Source organism: Prionailurus bengalensis, chromosome B4 (assembly GCF_016509475.1).
Source record: "Prionailurus bengalensis isolate Pbe53 chromosome B4, Fcat_Pben_1.1_paternal_pri, whole genome shotgun sequence".
In the NCBI taxonomy this organism is placed as follows: domain Eukaryota; kingdom Metazoa; phylum Chordata; class Mammalia; order Carnivora; family Felidae; genus Prionailurus; species Prionailurus bengalensis.
The window spans coordinates 64826648-64850254 of NC_057358.1; the positions used below are offsets into that span (position 1 = coordinate 64826648).

The 23607-nt window shown below is 38.2% G+C and overlaps 1 protein-coding gene across 1 annotated transcript in view; it reads right to left on the reverse strand.

Annotated features, from left to right (window-relative positions):
• Window positions 1-4308: 4308 nt before the first annotated feature.
• Window positions 4309-23607, reverse strand: part of PKP2 (plakophilin 2) — a 95438-nt gene continuing 76139 nt past the window's right edge. Inside the window, exons 10-13 of the mRNA XM_043563130.1 lie at window positions 17209-17362; window positions 9479-9668; window positions 6141-6228; window positions 4309-5763 (exon numbers count right to left, since the gene is read on the reverse strand). Of these exons, the coding sequence (XP_043419065.1) occupies window positions 5695-5763; window positions 6141-6228; window positions 9479-9668; window positions 17209-17362 (501 nt within the window). The 3' untranslated portion in view covers window positions 4309-5694. The remainder of the gene's footprint in view (window positions 5764-6140; window positions 6229-9478; window positions 9669-17208; window positions 17363-23607) is intronic.

A 23607-nucleotide genomic window follows, 5' to 3' on the forward strand; every position in this document is an offset into this window, starting at 1 on the left:
ATTGTAAGTGGTAAAGTAGGAGAAACAGGACAGGAGATGAGGAACTGGGTCACAGTAGGTGTGAGTCACCAAAAGAGGTGGGAATGTGCTACTTAATATGTCACACGTAATTCTTATAGAAAGCTGTTCAGGCAATACCACAAAAATAGATTACTTCTATATTTTAAATTAGGACCTACAAAAATCTCCAATTAGAGCAAGAGGTAAAACAAATTCATGAGGAAAAATGTCTTTGTCAGTTTTCTAAATATTAAAATTTTTACACACTCTTATTAAAGGATATCAATTGTGACGACTCCCTCTGGCTAAAAATGAAGGTATCTTCTTAATAATCCTCTGCCTCCCAGGCTAACCATTCTTGTTTTATGAGAAAGCCCTATTCCAGAAGATCTGTAGGAGTCTAGAGCTGCCCAGCTGTCACCCTATAGCATGATGAAGTTCATTCTCCAGGAAATGAAATGAATTTTCTTTTCCCAGATAATGCAAAGGATACTTTTAACTGTGCAAGTGTCCATCACAGGGAAGTCTGTTTTGCTTTGATCTGTGAGCACTTCCTCATAAAAGTGCATCTCACTGGTCCTTAGCTCTAGGAATAATTGTTCAATACATGTATGTTGAAAGATAATTAAAAGTGGAACTCTTCCTCTTTTTTTTCCCCCTAAAGTAAAACACCGAAAGGATTAGTTGTTACTGGGAAGAACATCCTATTATAGTTGTAGGAAAATTTGCAAGTTTGGACTTGTTTTTTATTCCTTGCCAGATGCATTGTATCTTAGTAGCTTAGAGGCAAAATTCAGGCTTCTGAGAGATTTAACTGCTTCTTGGTGTGAGATTTATGACAAGGTTTGATCAGCTGGATGTAGGAATGTCTGTTGCTGCCTCAGCCTGCTCCTCTGGGCTAATAACTGCCTTCTGAGTTATTTTCCTGTCTGCAGATTCCCGCCACTCCAGGTGGGAATGAAACAACATGTTGAAGAAGCTTCTGAGAAGTCTTACAATCAATCTTTGTAAAACTCAGCCCTTCCCAAACGTATTTGATTATGGGATATTCCTTTTCATAGAACACCTGTAAATACCTCCCCAAAGACTTGTGTCCTGAGGAACAGACATTCAGAATCATTTGTCTGGACCGTGTTTGTTTTCCTCATTTTTACCTGGCCTTCTAAGTGGTGTGTGTGTGTGTGTGTGTGTGTGTGTGTGTGTGTGTGTGTGTTCTGGAGGTGGAGGAGATTGGGGCTTTTAACGAACTAACCATATCTGAAAAGACAAATTCAAAAGAGACAGATTAAAAAGAAAAGAACCTCCAAACCAGGGAATTCCAAGTAATGTAAGTTAGCATTTATTGGCTGCATACTGTCAGACGCTTTTTTTAAAAAAAATTTTTTTTTCAACGTTTATTTATTTGTGGGACAGACAGAGACAGAGCATGAACGGGGGAGGGGCAGAGAGAGAGGGAGACACAGAATCGGAAACAGGCTCCAGGCTCTGAGCCATCAGCCCAGAGCCCGACGCGGGGCTCGAACTCACAGACCGCGAGATCGTGACCTGGCTGAAGTCGGACACTTAACCGACTGCGCCACCCAGGCGCCCCATTAAAATTTTTTTAAAATATTTAGTTTTAAGAGAGCGAGAGAGACAGAGTGTGAGCAGGGGACTGGTAGAGAGACAGGGGGAGACAGAAGCCCAAGCAGGCTCCAGGTTCTGACCTGACGCAGGATCATGACCTGAGCTGAAGTCGGATGCTCAACCAGCTGAGCCACCTAGGCACCCCTGTCAGACACTGTTTTAAATACTTTACAACTATGAACACATTTAACCCTCAAAAGAACCCAATGAAGTAATACTACTATCATTCTCACCTATCAGATAAAGAAGGCTGAGACTCCGGGTAAGAAATTTGCCCCAGCTATCAAATGGGGAAGTCACACTTTGTGCTCAAACTGTCTGGTTCTAGAATGAGTCCTCTTCACCATTATGTCAGACTGCCCGCTTAACTCTTCAAAGAGATCCCCACATTCCCCAGCATGGAGACACATCTTCCATTCTTGGTCTCCAAGGAACCCCTGGTGAGGAGCTAACCCACCTGGCTTTATATGGCCTGCCAGCACTTTTGGGCTGTTTCTTTGGAATGTAACCTCTCTCTGCTTCACATCATTTTCATGTGTAAATGTAAAAAAAAAAAAAAAAAAAAAAAAAGAAAGAAAGAAAGAAAGAAAGAAAGAAAGAAAGAAAGAAAGAAAGAAAGAAAGAAAGAAAAAGAAAGGAGTATATACTTCACAAGGAGTCTGTGAGGGGTGCTCCATACATGTCACTACTGTCTACTCAGACCTACTCTCCCAGGTCTCTACCTACCGGCCCTGGTCTGTCCTCTACTTGGTTAAAGACTGACAACTTTTATACAATGGTCCTTCAGGTATTTAAAGACAGGTAACATGGCACCTTTCTTCCAGGCAAACTATTGCTGGATTCTTTAACTGTGTCTCCTGACTATGGCTTCAGAATGCTTTCCCTTCAGCTCTTAAACAGCTCTTTTACCAACGTACGGCATTTTGATCTCTTTCCTGAATATATCATATGAAGAGTTTTCCTTTTTCTTATAGTCCTTAAAAGGTTGAAGTTTATTTCATGAGAGATGAAACTGTCAGGACCACTGTAAACTAAAACGTTACAGCTAAAGGAGAATTTTATTTGGAAAATTCTGTTTCCTTTTTTAAAATTTATTTTCTCTTCCACAACAAATACTTTAATGCAACGGTTACTGGGGTGAGTTACAGGGTGATGCTGAACTGAATGAGTGACTGCATATTTTTCTTCTCTGTCACTTTAAGGAGGACCTGACCAGATGCCCTCTAAATTCTGTCTTAATCCTCAGATCCTGATTTGAGGCTTCTGCAATTACAAACACGCTGAAGTCATCCTCATTTCAAAGCATAAGTTCTTTACACATTTTAGAGGAAATTTCCTTTATAACTACAGTACAAATAAGTTGTATGTATATGTATATAAGGATATATTTAAATATATGTATTTTCTATTTCCTTTTTTTATTCTAAGAAATTGCTTCTTCGGAGGGTGATTGCATTTGTTTTAAAGAGGTTTATCTATCTTCTAATGCTGCTTCTTTTCCCGTTTGACATGTTAATCCCCTATCTTGCCAGATAACCCTTTGGTGACTTCCATCAGATATAAACAAATGTTCCCAGCGATGGAAATCCAGGGCAGCAACCTTCTATATTCCAGAATGCCATTAAGAATTCTTGACAAGGCAGCAGCCCTTTGGAACTCTCAGCACAAATACACGAAAAGACCCTGCTCAGCCTGTCAGTTCCCTTGATGACATGGGCAAGGTCAGGATATGCATTTAAAAAAAAAAAGAACTTTTTGTGTGGAACTGTGATCCAATGGATATTCAACCACACAAGGATCTCCTCAGAGGTGTCTACAAAGTAGTGAGGTTTTGGTAATCAGGGTGAACAAAGCAGGACATGGGGATCAGACAGAGTCTATCCTTTCAGGGTCACAGACCCACTCAAATTTACTAAAATCTAACACATTCGTAGGTCTCTCCTTTTTTACAAGCTTTAGTCATTAGCCAGTCCCATTTTCTTATAGGAAGTATTTGTTAGTAAAGAATTTAGGCATTAATTAGGGAAGGAATAGAAATAATCACAAAGTATTAAATCCTTAGCAACTGAAGTTTATAAGGTCAAGTCCTCAAATGTCATGTCAATCATACTACATATGCCACAATACACAATAATCAGACATACACAGATACCAATGCAGGCAACATTATTTTGCCTCCTAAAACTTTGTGTTTAAAGTCATTGAAGGCTTTACTAGTGCTTTAAAAACCATAGAAACTTCTTGAACATACTTCAGTTATCTGGAGGAATAAATATGCTCCAAATGCTGTATTCATCAAAACTCTGAAAAAACAGATGATTTCTCTCTTTAGTATTAAAAATTGACATCTGGGGGCGCCTGGGTGACTCAGTTGGTTAAGCGTCCGACTTCAGCTCAGGTCATGACCTCATGGTTTGTGGGTTTGAGACCCATATCAGGCTCTGTGCTGAAAGCTCAGAACCTGGAGTATCCTTCGGATTCTGTGTCTCCCTTTCTCTCTGCCCATCCCCGCCCGTTCTCTCTCTCTCTCTCTCTCTCTCAAAAATAAACATTTAAAATTTTAAAAAACAAATTGGTATTTAATTTCATTTTGAACTAGGTTAGAAACCTAAGTCTTATCCATTGAGCTTTTAAAATTAAAATAATTTTAATGCCTAAATGTAATAAAGACTTAAGTACACATTCAAATTGAAAATGGGAATTTATTTTCTATTACACTTTTCTGGCCAAAAGGAGCTGAAAGACATTTTTCCTTCCTACTTTCTTACAGCAAACATTGTTGGATTTTTTTTAAAAAAGCAAAATATAACAGAATTGTAACTGAGAAGACTAATTCTATGGAAATGGTATTAATCAGAGCTCAGTTAAAAGAACACTTGACAGAGTGTTTGCTTCGACAAACAAGGTTGTCAACTTTTCAACATTAGTGTTTCTCGTATCATTTCTGGGTGGCCTTGAAATATTTTCCCTCAATATAACGTCTTCATTTTTTGCTCTAGAGTTTCCTTCATTTAAAATAATGGCTTGAGGAAGATCACATGAGATTTAGAGGCTCTGCGCTATTTTTTTAAATGTTGGGCAAAGTTGGGCTGGTTGATGATGCAATTCATTAAAATGAGCGGTGTTTTCAGTGCCCTGGGCTCACCCAGCTGTTTGAGAGGTTTGGTTCCTTTTGCAGCTGAAGAATATAGAGTCCATTTTTCTATCAGCCCATGGCAGTAACTGAAAAAGTCCAGGAGATAGATCACACTGAATCCTACTATTCAGAAGAGATTTGCATTTAATGGTGTTGTTATTCATATTTTCCTTGAGCAAGAAAAGCATTTACACGGTGTTTAGAGGGAACACTGAATTTCATAAGCACAGTTGCCTTTGAAAAGATTTTTAAAGTTGCTATGATCACTTCATTTCAATTTCACTTTCTTAGAGTCATGCACACTGTGATCTAAAACTTTTAAGTTCATTTAAAATCAGAGAAAAAATATTCAAGAGGATAAAAACAAGCATAGAGTAAACAAACATATAATTTTGCCATTAACATTTCTTCCTGGATAACTCTGTCAGTATTCTTCGTCATTTCCATTCTGTTTCAACACCGCAGAACCACGCACACGTAGCTCAAAGGTGAAACAACGTTCGTTTGAGTGACAAAACATGGAGACCGGAAAGGAACGTAAATGTAAATCAAACTTTTAAAATCCTAGTCATACAATGACTTCTTTCCTTATTCTGTTACGTCCATTCCACATGAATCCACGTTTTGCTTCCAGGAGGCCCTGTGCCATAAGCCCTGATCACAAAGACCACTACCAGTGGAGGATAAAATCAAGCCTGTTACCAGTGCCTAGTGGTAGCAAACTTGCAAAAGTCTTCTGGAAAACTAATAAAATTATTATTCTGGTTATTTGTGTTCTGGATTCTGGGGACCATGGAAATAGAAAAGGATAAGAAACAGGGCATGCTTTTTTGAGGTTTCTTGGGCTGGGAAGTAGAAAAATAGGTGTTTTCCTCTGGGGCTTTTTTATGGCTGCGGATGGTTGAGATTTCGGAGAGCTCTGTTTCATTTTCTCAGTCTTTAAGGGAGTGGTAGGCTTTGGCAGTCCGGCTGTTGACAAAATCTGTCTTCTTAAACTGAGCCTTTGGAATAAGCAAACAGATATGTGAAAGGTAACAACACTGTCATCCAAGAAAATGCAGTTTAAAAAAAAAATTTTTTTTTTTTGAGAGAGAGAGAGAGAGAGAGAGGGAGGGAGAGGGAGAGAGAACACGAGCAGGGGAGCAGCAGAGAGAGGGGGGTACAGAGGATCTGAAGAGGGCTCTGCACTGACAGTAGAGAGCCTGATATGGGGCCCAAACTCATGAACCATGAGATCATGACCTGAGCCAAAGTCGGTTCAACCCACTGAGCCACCCAGGTGCCCCAAGAAAATGCTAAATGTTTTTAGTGATCTCTCACCAGGGAACCACTATTATCTGCCTATTAACTGCAACACTCACCTTTCTAGTGTACTTACCTTCTTGTAGGCATTATGGAGCTCCGTGTGCGTCCACAGAGAATAGAGGAGAACAGAAGCAGCTTTACTTGCCTTGTTGGAGGCATAACTGAAAAAAGGAAGAAAGCATTCTGAGATCAGTGAGAGTGTGTCAGGCTTCTGGATACTGCCTCAGACATTCCATAAATCTTTAACTGCTGTTGTTTGGTGGCCATCCATTAAGTCAGGTCACTCACCATGACAAGAGAATTGGATGGTGAGCTTTGAAGGCCAGGGGCCACACTAGGTTAAAAAAACTACTTTTTTCATCTTTTAAAACCACTAGCACAGGGCTATCAGTTTATAGAGCATATTCCTAATATTTATAAGGAATATGTCCTTAGATTCCATAAATCCTTGAATTAACTTACAAAATTTGTATATTTGTATACACTATTTCCATTTATTTTATATTACATTACACACAATTAAATATGTTTATATTAAATATTATACATATACTATTTGTAGAATAGAAATATATTTGTATGTTTATAACATATATTTATAGAATACAAATGCAGAAAAGCAGGACTGAAAAACATATATACCTCCTACACTACTCTATGAATTAGGAGTGATATTTTCAAGTTAATAAATTCTTGAAACATTTAAAATAGTTTCAAAATTTCTTTGTTCTTGTATAGAGCAAATGGAAAATGCACTCCTCTTATATAGCCAAGTCACCACAGAAATGAACACTGTACTTATTAGTTTTTGATGTTTTACTTTTAAATTTGTACTGAACTTCCTATTTCTGGCTAAGGTTCTCTGCTTTCTTAGAGCTCTCTCTTTTCCATCACCTCAAATTGCATATGGCCAAATTTTGTCTTCTAACAAAGAAACAAAGCTTTTTTTCTAATGTTTATTTATTTTGAGATACAGAGTGCGTGAGCAGGGAGAGGAAGAGAGGGAGAGTGAGAATCTCAAGCAGGCTCCACACTGTCAGTGCAGAGCCCAATGTGGGACTCGAACTCACAAACCGTGAGATCATGACCTGAGCTGAAATTGTTGGACGCTTAACCAACTGAGTCACCCAGGGGCCCCCAAAGAAACAAAGATTTAATTTTTCATATCATGGGTGTTTGTAAACAGGCAACCATGAACTAAAAATGCAGTACTGTATGGAGAAGCACATCTTGGGGTCATTCTTTGGCTAAGAGCCTTTCTCTTCCATACCAGACTTGTATGAAGGGGAAGCCAAATCAGCACCTCACAGATTCTTTTAGTACTTCATGGAGTTCTTGGACTCACTTGCTAATACTGAAGTACCCATAAATCCATGAAGACTATGGGTCTCTGATATCTAAAATTGGAAAGTGTTCTTGAATTGCAAATGTTTTATATTCATAGTTTATCAATTGGTTGTTTGGCATTTTGAAATTATTTATTTGAAAAAAAAAATGCTATATATGGCAACTTACTTCCAGTCTAGCCCTTAAATTACAGGTCAGTTACCCAACACTCTCACAAGGACGGAAAAGCAGGCACATCTGGTAGAAGCTCCTTGTTGATTTTTTTTTTTTTTTTTTTTGGAGACAGGGCATATGAGGACTGGTTCACAAATGGACGGACACTCAAGGCAAAAAGTAAGTAACAGAGTCAGACATCCCCATTTGTTGCTAAGCTATAAGAAGTTTCCAAAAGTTCTCATGTGCTTATGTCTGAATACTCAAGTAATTAAAATCATAGGTCTTACTGAGATTTGCTTAGGAGCATGGATGACTACTCGGAATAGTCATTTCTGTTTTATACAGTAATCATTCAATCTTTCCACAAATTAAGTAACTGCTCTCTGCCAGGTGCTGGAGACACGTGGATATTCTGACTCGGGGAACTCACATTCTAACCAGTGCTCTGTTTTATCCTATGACTCTGAATATGGTCTTCCTTCCGTATGAGGCTTGCAAGAGTGGGGCTGCAGAGCACAAGTACTCCAGGATACCACAGACCCCTAGGCTTGCCCCTGTGTGGCCAAGCACACATTTGTCTACTATAGGTAAAGTCTGTTTGCTTTGCAACTCATTATAATTGGGCTGTAACATTTCTTCTCTTGCTTGGTTATTTATAAAAGTAACTTGTATTTAACAAGTCAAACAGTTCAGAATTGTATAAAGAGAAAAATATAATAATCTTCATGCCTTCTTTGGATCCCATGTCTCTAAATTAACTAATAATAATGATTTTGTTATACAAGGTTTTTCATTCTCTTCCTCACTTTTTTTTTTAATGGGGAAAATTTAAAGACACAGAAACAGCGATGTGGAATGACTTATATGCATTAGAACTTCTATTCTCAAAAGGGAATAAGACGTGGAAGAGATGTGATAGAGAAAACCATGAAAGCAAGAATTTGATTATGTTGCCTCCTACTTCTTGTGTTATTACTGCTTCTTTTAAGCCACTGGGGTGATACTGGCTCCAGATTTAAGTGAGGAAAAGGGCAATCCCTGTCCACAGGACTTCCACATTGCCTATATTCTCCTATTCTTAAATCATAGTTATGGCTCTGGGAAATAAATGAATTTGTTAGGTCAATAAAAGGCTGGAATGTGTTACCCAGAGAACATATGGCATTTGACTAGCTTGATACTTCATTTAAAATTTTTTTAAATTGTTTTTATTTTTAAGTTTTTTTTTTTTAATGTTTACTTATTTTTGAGAGAGAGAGAGAGAGAGAGAGAACGAACGCGAGCTGGGGAGGGGCAGAGAGAGAAGGACACACAGAATCCAGAGCAGGCTCCAGGCTCTGAGCTGTCAGCACAGGGCCTGACATGGCTCAAGTGCATGAACCAGGAGATCATGAGCCAAAGTCAGATGCTTAACCGACTGAGCCACCCAGGTGCCCCTAATTTTTTAATTTTTAATTTTATTTTTGAGAGAGAGATTGAGAGAGAGCGTGAGAGCGAGCATGAGCAGGGGTGGGGGGGGCAGAGAGAGAGAGGGAGACAAAGAATGGACACAGGCTCCAGGCTCTGAGCTGTCAGCACAGAGCCTGATGCAGGGCTCAAACTCACTAACTGTGAGACCATGACCTGAGCAGAAGTCGGACGCTTAACCAACTGAACCACCCAGGTGCCTCTAGCTGGATACTTTAGAAGATAATGGGCAACTATTCGGCTTGGAGAATTCAGTCTTTCACTTGCTTGATTACTAAGGATTGAACCAAATGATTTGGCCCAGCGTTACAATCTCGTTCTTTGGCCATGTTACCCATGGTCCTCAATGATTGCATATTCACAGCTAGATTTACAGATGGGTGTTGGGAGTGGTAGTGAGGAAAGGGAAGAGAGCCAACAGGCAGATACTACAGGACTTACACATCGCCTGAGCTGATAGTCATGATTTTCTGCAGGCCCCCGGTGTTTAGAAGGTCCCGTGCATTCTGGTAACTATTTTGGATTATATTGTTCAATGTGTAGCAGGCAGAGGCTGTAGTCTCAATGAGAAGGTCAGTACTCGGGACTGTGTCAGGAATTATGGAAACCAAATCAGGTAGAGTTTCTTTGGCTATAAAATGAAAGAAGAAGAATACTTGATTAAAAAGGTTGTCTCTAAACCCGAACATCCCAAGATATTTTGGGTAAAGAATATTTTAAAAAGAAACACAACTGGTTAAGAAATATATGGAAAGATGTAATCTCTCTATTATTCAATTTTTAAAAAGAGGATACTCAGTGCTCAGTACACTGGAAATCTTTTGATAGAAATGACAATGACAATTTGACAGAAACATCAAGAATTTAAAAAACTTTCACATCCTTTAATTTAGTAATTCCACTTCTGGAAATTCATCCTAAAGATATCACTTTAAAAATAGAAGAAGCTTTATGCAGAGATTTTTATTATAGTATTATCTATAAGTGACAAATGATAAAATGCCCAAGTAACTCAGTGATAGGATACTATCAGAAACCAAGCTGCAAAGAATATTATACACCCCCCAAATATTTATGAAACATGTAACGCAAGAAAATATTTGTCAATATTCTTTATGAAAAATTAATATACTTAAATAATCCATAATATAAACATTAGAAAAGAAAATACGCAAAAGAAACCTGAGAAGAAATACACTAACATATGAATAGGACTTGTTCTTCTACAACAATATTGACGGTGACCGAAAAATTTTTAAAAAATTATCTGTACTGCTTAGTTTCATCAATGTACAAATAATACTAATATTTAAAAAGGAGAGGGGCGCCTGGGTGGCTCAGTCGGTTAAGCGTCCGACTTCGGCTCAGGTCACGATCTCACGGTCTGTGAGTTTGAGCCCTGCGTCGGGCTCTGGGCTGATAGCTCAGAGCCTGGAGCCTGCTTCTGATTCTGTGTCTCCCTCTCTCTCTGACCCTCCCCCTGTTCATGCTCTGTCTCTGTCTCAAAAATAAGCGTTAAAAAAAAAAAATTTTTTTTTTAAATAAAAAGGAGAAAAAAACTATTTTATTTTTTCACTCTGTATGTAAGTTCCTGGCTATCTATTTCTCCTGCTTCTATTTCTCCTCACAACTCTTGAATACAGTGTTGTGTTTATCATGGTTGTGTAATGAAAACTTCTGCTTAATTTTCTTTAAAAAAATTTTTTTAAGGGGCGCCTGGGTGGCGCAGTCGGTTAAGCGTCCGACTTCAGCCAGGTCACGATCTCACGGTCCGTGAGTTCGAGCCCCCGTCAGGCTCTGGGCTGATGGCTCAGAGCCTGGAGCCTGTTTCCGATTCTGTGTCTCCCTCTCTCTCTGCCCATCCCCCGTTCATGCTCTGTCTCTCTCTGTCCCAAAAATAAATAAACGTTGAAAAAAAAAATTAAAAAAAAAAAATTTTTTTTTAAATGTTTATTTTTGAGAGAGACAGAGTATGAGCAGGGGAGGGGCAGAGAGAGAGGGAGACACAGAATCTGAATCTGAGGCAGGTTCCAGGCTCTGAGCGGTCAGCACAGAGCCCGACACGGGGCTCAAACTCACCAACTGTGAGACAATGACATGAGCCGAAGTCAGACGCTTAATCAACTGAGCCACCCAGGTGCCCCAATTTTGTTGTTTTTCATCTGAGTTTATGTGGCACCCTGAACTGCGCACTTCTCTAGAATACTGGATTGTAATTAGTTATGTGCCTGTCTGAATTCCAAGTGGGGCTATGGGCTCCTGAGAACAATTATCAAATTCATCTCTGTATTTCCAGCATGAATCACTATGCCTAGAACAGAGAGGTGTGCAAAAAAGGAACTGAACAATTGTCATCCTTTGATAATATGTGGACTTGATTGACAAGAAAGACACACGTTCTGCTCAAAGACGTGAACTCTGTTTTCCACGGTTATTAAAGCATCACAGCACAGTGTTTAGAGCTCAGTCTCTGAAGCCACACTTCTTCCTTTTCAGTCTTGCCTCTGCCACCCAATGGCTGTGTGGTCTGGGCAAGCTGCTTAACCTCTCAATGCTGCATTGTCCTAATCTATAAAATGGGATAATAATAGTATCTACTTCACAGGGTTGTTGTGAGGGATTAAATGAGTTAATGTGTTAATTGATCACAGCACCCTGCAAGTAGTAATCTCCCAATAGAAACAAATTATTATCAGAAGGCTTCCTCCTTTTAATATGTTAAATCACAGAATTAAACGCCTTGAGAATGTGAATTTTCTTTCCATTGAATTTAGATGGACATCATGGAATTAAGTGAATTTAAGTGTAATTAAAATGAGGGGAGGTTTATCAGTGGATCATCTTACGAAAGCATGCGGCTACAAAGAAATAAAGCCACAATTATATTCAATTAATCTTCAACAAAGGAGGCAAGAATACCCAATGGGAAAATAACAGTCTCTTCAACAAATGGTGCTGGGAAAACTGGACAGCAACATGCAAAAGAATGAAACCAGACCACTTTCTTACACCATACACAAAAATAAATTCAAAATTGATTAAGGACTTCAGTGTGAGACCTGAAACCATAAAAGTCCCAGAAGAAAGCACAGGCAGTAATTTCTCTGACATTGGCCATAGCAACATTTTTCTAGATCTGTCTCCTGAGGCAAGGGAAACATAAGCAAAAATATACTACTTGGGACTATATCAAAAGAAAAAGCTTCTGAACTGCAAAGAAAACAACCAGCAAAACTAAAGACAACTTTGGAATGGGAGGAGGTATTTGCAAATGATATATCTGATAAAGGGTTAGTATGCAAAATATATAAAGAACTTATACAACTCACCTCCAAAAAACAAATAATCCAATTTAAAAAAATGGGCATAAGACATGAATTGACATTTCTTTAAAGAAGACATACAGATGGCTAACAGACACATAAAAAGATGCTTACCGCTGCTTATCATCAGGGAAATACAAATCAAAACTACAATGAAAAACTACCTCTTACCTGTCAGAATGGCTAAAATAAAAAACTTAAGAAACAACAAGTGTTGATGAGGATGTGAAGAAAGGGGAACCCTTGTGTGCTATTGGCGGGAATGCACATTGGTGCAGCTACAGTGGAAGACACTATGGAGGTTCCTCAAAAAATTAAAAATAGAACTACCCTACCATCCAGTAATCGCAGTACTGGGTATTTACCCATAGAATACAAAAACACTAATTCAAAGGGATTTACGCACTCCTATGTTTATTGCAGCATTATTTACAATAGCCAAATTATAGAAGTAGCCCAAGTGTCCACTGATAGATGAATGGATAAAGAAGATGCGGGGTGTGGGTGTATTATATGAAATATTATTCATCATAAAAAGGAATGAAATATTGCCACTTGTCACAACAGGGGTGGAGCTAGAGACTATAATGCTAATAAGTAAAATAATTCAGTCAAGGAAAGACAAATACCATATGATTTCACTCCTATGTAGTATTTAAGAAACAAACCAAATAAACAAAGGAAAAAAAGACAAAACAAAAAAACAGATGCTTAACTACAGAGAAGAAACTGATGGTCACAAGAGGGGAGATGGGTGAGGGGATGGGTGAAATAGGTAAAGGGATATTAAGAGTACACTTATCTTGATGAGCACTGAGTAAGGTATGGAATTGTTGAATCACTATATTGTACACCTGAAACTAATAGAACACTGTATGGCAACTACACTGGAATTAACATTTAAAAATTCCCCCTAAAATAACAGATAATCTCATCAGAATTTTACAGATAAAAGCCTCATCACAGTTACAGGCTGCATAAAACAAATTGAACAACTTAAAAAATTTTTTTCAATGTTTATTTATTTTTGAGAGAAAGAGACAGAGTATGAGTGGGAAAGGGGCAGAGAGAGAGAGGGAGACACAGAATCTGAAGCAGGTTCCAGGCTCTGAGCTGTCAGCATAGAGCCTGATGCGGGGCTCGAACTCACGAGCCGTGAGATCATGACCTGAGCTCAAGTCGGACACTTAACCGACTAAGCCACCCAGGTGCCCCAAAACTAACTTTTAGTGCAAACTACTTCATTAGTAAGAGGATTTGGATCAGGCAGGTCACCATAAACTCTGATGTGACTGTAACATAATAATCCTTTGGATCTATTCCATAATGAAGGAGAAGGCCAGACCTATTTAACAAAACACTGGTCCTCCCTATAATGCTCAGTAGGCATCACCTACAGGTTACATGGCACTTGAATTAACAGGACCACTAAAATGACAAACTAGAATAAATATAGATATTGGAATAGAAACTTTCCTCCCTCTTCCCCTTCTTGACTCCCCTTTCTTCTTTCCTTTGTTTCTTTCTGTTTTATCTTTTTACGGGCTACTGACACACGTTGCACACACATGACATGAATGTTACAACAAGATGAACTATTGGTGATTGAGGAGACTAAGATTGCTACACATGCAATTAAGACATTCTTCTGGATTTGGCCAAGAGTTAGAGATCAGGACTGAGACAAACTCGAGCACACATTATCACAATCTCTAAAACATGCCTGAAATGGAATGAAAAATGTATTTGAAGTTATTCTGTATCATTCAGTTTGCTTTTATTTTGTTAAAATTAACTCCAGTAATTTTTAGTTAACCACTAGATGTATGATCCAATTTTAATAGCATGATTATTTAGTTCTCTCTTTGTCTAAACTTTTATCAGAGGTAGATAGGTATAGAGAGATCTCAGGAATAATATTCACCTAATGTTACCAATGGTTATTTTCCAAGTGGTAAGAGGAAGTATTTTTTGCTTCATTTATTATGCTTTTCTTAATTTCTTGAATTTTTTAAATGAACACATATCTTTTTTTAATTGATGTTGTTATTATTTAATAAAACCATCCAGAACAATGATTTTCCACTTACCTAGCTTCTGCTTAAAAGTGACAAATATGGAATGAGAAGTCACATTGCTAAGCCATTAATTGTTAACGGAAAAAAAAAGTATGAATATTGTAATTACCCAAGCTTGTCAACAAAATTTAAGATGCAATGTATGAAGGCCAGAAGTCACTCAACGTAGGTAAACAAAGAAAATAGATAAACATTAAGTGTAGTGAAATACAAAAAACCCTTGATTCTGCCAAGGTCATTTCCCGCTCCATTGAAGAATTAAATACAATGCTTATTTATAAAAAAATAAAGTATGGGGCTGTATTTGTATCTTCCCAACAGTTAGAGGATGGTTGAACCTGAGACCAACAGCATTTTTGCCCTGAAGGCACATGCATAATGTGTGGAGCACAGTTATTTCCATCGGCACTGTTTTAAAGATGGAGTCAACATTTCCTTTAGGGAAAGAAAAAAAAAAAGTCAAAGATAATATACCTGATTAAAGTGAAACACAAAAGTCCACAAAGGACAATGAGGAGAACACTTTCATAATTTTCAGAGTGCCTACGGCAAGGTTTCTTTCATATTCACTGAAAAATTTCCAGGCTCTCTCTATATTTATTATGGGCACGAAACCATTGTATGAAACTACCTCTCCAATGTTGTGCTGCTGGTTGGCTTTGGAAATGACATTATTAAGACATAATCAGACTTCAGTATCTCTGGTGCTGTGTGTGTGTGTGTGTGTGTGTCCACCAAAACAAACAAGCATTTGTTTATAAATTTAGTAGAATTTTGTGAAAAACTAGTTTTCAAGTTGTGAGAAATGACTAATTTATGGAGCATTAGAAGCATGACTGATTTTTGGCATTATTTTCCTATTATCTCATTTTATAGTTTTTGACTTGATTCACAAGTATTTATCAGGCATTTCTTTTTTTTTTTTTAATTTTTTTTTTTTTTAACGTTTATTTATTTTTGAGATAGAGAGAGACAGAGCATGAACAGAGGAGGGTCAGAGACAGGGAGACACAGAATCTGAAACAGGCTCCAGGCTCTGAGCTGTCAGCACACAGCCCGATGCAGGGCTTGAACTCATGGACTATGAGATCATGACCTGAGCCGAAGTCGGCTGCTTAACCGACTGAGCCACCCAGGTGCCCCATATCAGGCATTTCTATGTATAAAGCATATGAAAACATTATTTGATGGTGTAAATAGTTATCACCTTTGTCAATAATAAAGACTTTTAAAAATAAAGCAAATGTTTCATTGTATTCATTTAAAAACCATCTATGCTGGGGCGCCTGGGTGGCTCAGTTGGTTAACCGGCCGACTTCGGCTCAGGTCACGATCTCACAGTCCGTGAGTTCGAGCCCCGCGTCGGGCTCTGTGCTGACCGCTCAGAGCCTGGAGCCTGTTTCAGATTCTGTGTCTCCATCTCTCTCTGACCCTCCCCCGTTCATGCTCTGTCTCTCTCTGTCTCAAAAATAAATAAATATTAAAAAAAATTAAAAACAAAAACAAAAACCATCTATGCTGAATCCACTACATTCAGTATACTCCTCCTTTTTGTCTTTTTTTTGTGTGTGATCTGTTATTTCATTTTTTTCTAGCACAAGGACCAAGTCTCTTCTTCTTGTTCTTTTTTTTTTTTTTTTTTTTAGAGAGAGAGAGTGAATGGGGGAAATAGGCAGAGAGAGAGAGAGAGAGAGAGAGAGAGAGAGAGAGAGAGAGAGAGAGAATCCCAAGCAGGTTCCACGCTTAGAGTGAAGCCTGATGCAGGGCTCAATCCCACGACCTTGGGATCATGACCTGAGCCGAAATTAAGAGTCGGACACTCAACTGACTGAGTCACCCAGGCGCCCCAAGGACCAAGGTTCTAAAGTGAACACCACTCTGTGTACACTTTCAATGTTTCAGAAGAGCAGCACTTAAGTAGGCCACCCAGAGAGCATCCCGAAAGCCAGGTGCATAGATTAAAATGATACAACTGAAGGCAGAAAAACATCAAATATGTACTTACCTTGTTAATTATAATTAGGTCTAAGTTTCCCTTCTCTAGTAATTAAAACAAAACAAAACAAAACAAAACAAAACAAAACAAAACAAAACAAAATGCTGGATATTAAGAAAAATCCTATTTGAGACCCTGGGAGAAAGCAGACCCTTGATGCCTGGGTGCAAAGGCCAGGTCTATTTTATCACATTTTGCTCCTTAGTCACATTTTCAGTTCATCATTGCAAAAAAAAAAAAAAAAAAAAAGTGATACAGACAATGTTTTATAGCATTTGTATTTTTTTTTTAGTTTAATGTTTATTTATTTTTGAGAGAGAGAGAGAGACAGACAGAGCATAAGTGGTGGAGGGGCAGAGAAAGAGGGGGACACAGAATCCAAAGCAGGCTCCAGGCTGTGAATTATCAGCACAGAGCCCAATGCAGGGCTTGAACTCATGGACCACGAGATCATGACCTGAGCTGAAGTCAGATGCTTAGCTGACTGAGCCATCCAGATGCCCCTATATTTTCTTTTCTTTCTTTTTTTTAAGTTTATTTACCCATTTTCAGAGAGAGGGGAGGGAGGGAAGGGGCAGATAGAGAGGGAGAGAGAGAATTCGAAGCAGGCTCTGTGCCGTCAGTGCACAGCCTGACATGGAGCTTGATCTTGCAAACCATGAGATCATGACTGAAATCAAGAGTCGAATGCTTAACCAACTGAGCCACCCAGGTGCCCCTGAATTTATATTTTCGATATGTATTCACTACATCAAGACACGTTTGCTGACTCACCAATTTCATTCTGCAGAGAGAGATTCCGAGACAAATTCCTCAGCAGGGAGACCGCTGTCTTTTTCACACTTGGATCACCAACATGCAGCATCTTCCGGGTGTGCTGCAGGCCATTTTCCTTCTGGACAACTGTCTGAGCTACTGATGTTGGCATCTGTTGTGTGAGACATATCTTATCAATATCACTGCATTTGACTTCACACTAATTTTAAATTTCTGTAGATTACTAGTTAAACTGTAATCTAAATCTGTTAAAACTAAAGCTGTGATGAAACCAGCCTGAAGATACTTCCTTTAAATTCTTATTACGTTTTCAATTTTATTACTGGAGAAAAACAGCTTATTAGGTATTTTTAAATAGAATATTGGATTTGGTTACCTACTATATTTTTGCCTGTTCGTAAATAAAATGAGCCTGTCTTTTCCTTGCTTTCCTCTTTATTCATATCTTCAGCTCAGCATTGTGAAAAGGATATAACGATGATGTTTTAGAATCAAACACTAGTGTCATGAAATTAGTTGCATAATGTTTTCCATTTTTCTATTTGCTTGAACTATTTGTGTAATGTAAGTATAATCTCAACTTTGTGGGTCTGGTGGAATTTACCCACGAAGACAACTGAGCTGAGACAAATTTTAAAGGGAGATGCCTTTGATTAATATTCGATGTATTTGTTCGCTTAGTCACCTTTTCTGTTTCTTTTTTCTTAAGTTTTGGCATTTTACATATCTTAATAAACTTGTTCAATTCTAAAAAGCCAGTTTATTCTGAAAGAGATATTGGGCCTTTAGAGAAAAGAATGTATGGCTTGTTAGATTATTTCTAATTCGATGCTTTCAGTCAGAGGCTGTGTATGCAAGTTGCTGGTCCAGGTCCAAGTCCACTAGAGACCAATCTTATTTGGAATTAGGTTGGCAAATTAGTTTGAGTACTGACCAAAACCTTCCTGGCATCAATAAACCTCTAATACAGGGATCTTGGCTTGTGTCTACAACTTTATAGATTTCTATCTGAAGCTAACTTGAGGCCACCTGCCAGAAATTCCCACCATTCTTCAGGGTGTCTATCTTCTCTGTTTATCTTATCTAAATACTGCTTATTTTCTCCTCCCTCCTGCAGATTTGCTCTTATATTCTCTACTATACTTTTTAGAACAGGGGTTCTGAAGATTGGATCCCAGAAAGGTTTTAGGGAGAGGAGAGCAAGTCCTTAAAGCTATTTTTGTATTGGGGCATCTGGCTGGTTCAGTTGGTGGAGCATATGGCTCTTGATCTCGGGATTGTGAGTTTGAGCCCCATGTTGGGTATAGAGATTACTTAAAAATAAAAAATAAAGAAAACTTATTTTTGTGTTTATAATAAAATTTCTCAGGGAAAGGGTTTATAACTTTTATTAGATAGTCAAAGTGTCCAAGACTCAAAAGAAGTTTAACAATCACTATTTTAGAATGTTTTATTGTAAACAAGTCTGTCACACTAACTTGTAGAGCACTCCATTAAACTATTTGCTCCACTCTGAGAAGAATCCTTCCTCTGTAGCCATCCAGAGGAGGCTATTTATTCTGTACCACTCCCGTGACTTGGGCACAGAGGTAGGTTAGCATTCCCCTGTCTTCCCAATGGCCCGTCTAGATGTCTTCCCCCACACGCAGTAGCTCCGTCTTCTGAGTCATGGCCATCCAGCTCTATCACTGCCATAGCATTTTCTTTGTCATCTCAAGGCCTACCGTTCCTTTCCCAACATCCACTGGAGGCTTCGGAGCCTGGCTCAGAGCCTTCTCCACTCCACATTCACTACAGATGACCACATTAATTATGCCTTTGTTCCTAGACTTGCTAAATGTCACTGACTGTCATCTCTTCCACACATCAGTCATTCACTTCCATGGTCATACAGAACCTATTTCATCCCAAAATATCTTGACTCTGAAAACATAAACTGTTATACTCTGAACACAATTTCCTGTTCACTTTGCTCTCTGTCCCTCACTCCTACTATATTTCTTCTTCAGCCTCATCAAGAACTCCAGTGCCCTTATCTCAACCTTTACTCCCCACACCTCAAGTTGCCAATACTCTTCCGTTTTAACTTTCTTTCTTATTTAGACTAGTTGTACATGAACCAACACATCACAAACTATCTTTCAATACCCTTAATTCTCTTATCATTCCAGCTTATTTTCTACCTACCCAGTATAATTGCAAAACTGATTTTATACTTGGCCACCAAATACTGCTAGAGTAAATAGTGCATTTGCGGACTGGTACTTCTGTGAAGTTATGGTCTCCAATCTCCACTAGGAACCAAATGTTGCCAGTCAACTTTCTGTTTTTTAAATGCCAGTTGGGGATTCAAAGCCTCACACCAGAATGACTCTTCTAAAATTTAATCTGATTATGTTCCGCCTCAGGTTTAAACTCTGTAATGACTCTCCATTGTTTCAGAATGGTCTTCAGATGTCTTCGTCTGGCCTGGTATCCATTTTCCTCTTTCCTTATCATTACCCCCTAATTCTCTAGGTTACAACTATACTAAACTGCTATCTCTCCTGCTAGAAGCTCCTTTAAAGGAAGAAATGGATCTTATCCAACTCTTTTTTTTCCTTTCGGTGCCTTGTACAGTGCCTAGAACATGAGAGGTCCTATGTAAATATTTATTGAACTGAACTATATGAATAATATGTTATCAAGTTTTCCTAAAGATTTACTATCATCTCAGGAGATCAAGATAGATTAAAACATCACAAGATATTTCTCAAAATTTTTATTTTCTCTTGAGACATAAGATGCTTTTAAAATTAAAATCTTGTTTTGTATGTATATCATCCTATACCACCTAATGATATATTCTTATATATAATAAAGCGCTTTGATGTTAGTATATAAAAATGATAATTGGAAACATGCAAGTCTAGATGAAGTTTGGATTCTCAAATGATGTTTAATCAATCAGGGGAAAGAATAGCTAAATATTAGTCTTATTAATTCTGATTCGTGGAGGCAAATGAGAAAGTGAAGTGAGGTGGTCTTTAGAATTTGCTCAAAAAGGAAAGTAAACAGACAGATTTACCCAAGAGATTTTTGTATTCCAGCTCTAGGGAATATGTGAGAATGACTGTTAGTCAGTCAACTATTTGCAAAAAGCACTTCTAGTTCATATTGTCCTGATTACTAAGGAGGTTTTAAATACCTTTTCAAATGTTTATTGGCCATTTTGTGAAGCACCTGTTCAAGTCTCTTGCCAGTTTTCTTTGGATTACCTTTTGATTGTTAATTTGATGAGTTTTTAAAAAATTTTTTTTTATGTTTTATTTTTTATATTTAAGAGAGAGAGAGAGACAGACAGAGAGCGACTAGGGGAGGGGCAGAGAGACAGAATCTCAAGCAGGCTCCAGGCTTCAAGCTGTCAGCACAGAGTCCAACACGGGGCTCGAACTCATGAACTGTGAGATCATGACCTGAGCCGAGGTCGGACGCTTAACTGACTGAGCCTCCCAGGCGCAGCAATGAGTTGTCATATTTTCTACATACCAACCTTTGTTACTTACACACGTTGCAAAAATCTTTTTCTACTTTGTGGTTTGACTCTTTACTGTCTTAACAATGTCTTTGGATAGCATAGCACCATAAGTTATTAATTTTAATGTAGTCAATTTATAAAACACATACTTTATAGTAGTACTTTTTGCATCCACTTTTATCTTTTTTTTTTTTAAACAAGATGGTTTTTAAAATTTTTTTTTTTTAACGTTTATTTATTTTTGAGATAGAGAGAGACAGAGCATGAACGGGGGAGGGTCAGAGAGAGGGAGACACAGAATCTGAAACAGACTCCAGGCTCTAAGCTGTCAGCACAGCCCGATGCGGGGCTCGAACTCACGGACTGCGAGATCGTGACCTGAGCCAAAGTCGGCCGCTTAACTGACTGAGCCACCCAGGCGCCCCTTGCATCCACTTTTAAATAATCTTCCCCTATCATGAAAATATCCTTTCACAAGCTTTATAGTTTTGTCTTTAACATTTAAATCTCATTGCTGTTGGAACTTGTTTTCTAGTAAGGTGTGAGGGTAGGGGATATGTTTTGTTTTTTCCTAACAGATATGAAATTAAAAACTTCTAAAGTGTTTTAGAAATTTGAAAAGTGCTTATTTCAATGGTTTTTAACTTTGACTATGTGATGTTTAATTAACTTATTTCTACTGATACATAACTGACACACACATTGTATCCATTCTAGTTTAGGCTCTTTGCACATGACCATCAACTACTCAGTGCTATCTCAGTTATGAACACAAGTTTAATAGACTGGATATTTCCTGAAATTATTTTAAATGCCCTGCTTCTCATGTTTTCCTATTCAATGATTCTTTTTGGAAATTATAAAACCAAGTATTTTTTTTATCACACAATTTAAGCATAACAAAATTAGGAACAGTGATAACTAGAAAAGATATATATGTAAGTTAAAATTTTCATAAAAAGCATCTTTTAACTTAAAAGAACATATCATTGTCCCATGGTGCCAAGGATTTTCTCCTATAAATCTCCAGTCAAATTAAACTCTAACAATTCTGAGTATGGATTAATACCAGTTCAGTGTAAGCCTCCTTTCAGGGAACTGGACTGGTCTAACATTAGGTATGATTTTAAATGCCTCGACACAATTAGGACAGTTATGAGGTTATCTCCAATGCTTCGATTCCTTTTGGACTTGGAATCTCCTAGTGCCTTAAATTCCTATTTTGTTTATCCCTGTTAGATTATTACCAAACACAGGGATTTAATCTTATTTACTGCTATGTGCTTAGCTCTAGGCTAGTGCCTGCTATACAGTAGGCACTCAAAAAATGTTTGTTTAATAAATGAATGAAGGAACTTAAGCTCTAGGTAATAAACTACATATTCAGAACTTAAGTAGTGTAAGTGTTTCTGTATGTAGTATCTATCCTCAGGAACATGGAAACATTTCTGGACTGTTTGGATTCCATGAGAGATCTTGGACTGGAAGAGGCTAAAAGCCAAGCTTAAAGGCTTAGCTCATATTGAACCATACTCAGAACACAGTGGACTCAGATATCCATACACATACATGTACACCAAGTTAATTCCTGGCATTTTCTTTTAAGTTGGCTGGTAGTTAATAGAAGGGTTTCTGTAGTTTGGCAAAGTGAAAAAAAAAATGGTTTTGGGAAACCTAGCATGGGAAAATGGGAAGGTAAGGGGACTGTGTCGTTCCTGGTAGTTTCTTGTTTCCTTCTCTTCATGCACAAGTAAATTTTGCAGAAAATCAGAGAGGTTAAAGTTTTGTCATATACATATATATATGTGTGTGTGTGTATACACACACGTATATACATTTTTAAGTAATCTCTACACCTGTATGGGTCTCAAACTTGCAACCCCAAGATCAAGAGTCACATGCTCTACTGACTTAGCCAGCCAGGCACACACAGGGGAGGGGCAGGCAGAGAGGGAGAGAGAACCTTAAGCAGGCTCCACACCCAGAAGAGAATCTGATACAAGGCTCGAAATCATGACCTGAGCCAAAATGAAGAGTTATGCTTAACTGAATGAGCCACCCAGGCACTCCTATTTGTGTTAAGAGAAATACTGGTTTTACTATTTCACAATTTTGTTCAAAACAGAGGAGGCTTCTCTAGAAACACATTAAAGAATGAACATGGTTTCTCAAGTAAAGAATAAATAATATTTTTGTTATCCAGAAGAGTATTCTTCTCTATGGGGATGGATAATTGGAAACTGGACATATTATGAACTATTATGGGGGGGGGAGTTATTCTAATGATTTCATGACCAAGGCAAGGAATATAAGCTTAGTTCAAATAACTACATATTTATAGAATACCTAACTATGAACTAAGGTGTAAAATACATGGGGGACGGAATGAGCTTTTACTGTTTTATATATTTTTGACTTTGCTGGTATAAAGTAAGCACATCAGGAAGAGAAGCAGCTCCTTATTCTGCAGTTGAGTTTTTGGGGCACAAAAGCACAGATGTCCTTTCCAACTCCATACCCAGTAGACATCTGTTGTTTTTGCCTGCCCAGGACTCATTCTTCCTTTTGGTGATGAGCCACTCCTTTAGCATTTCAGTCCATGTGATACAAGTGGCAGTGACCCCTGCCTGCTCTAACCCATCCCCTGAAATTCACATGTGGGCACACTACCGAGTCCTGGACAATCAGAACATCACAGGCTCCTAGCCACAGGTACTTCTTCAGAAATAGGCAAGTGAAACTTATGTCTTGAGTTCCAAATGGAGTTATTGAGAAAATGGTAGTTTCTTTTCTGTGGGGACACTGGCCTGGATAAAAGGTAAGTCTGAAATCACTGGTGACCTTTGCTGCCATATGAGGAGAGCCTTTGAGAATAAAAC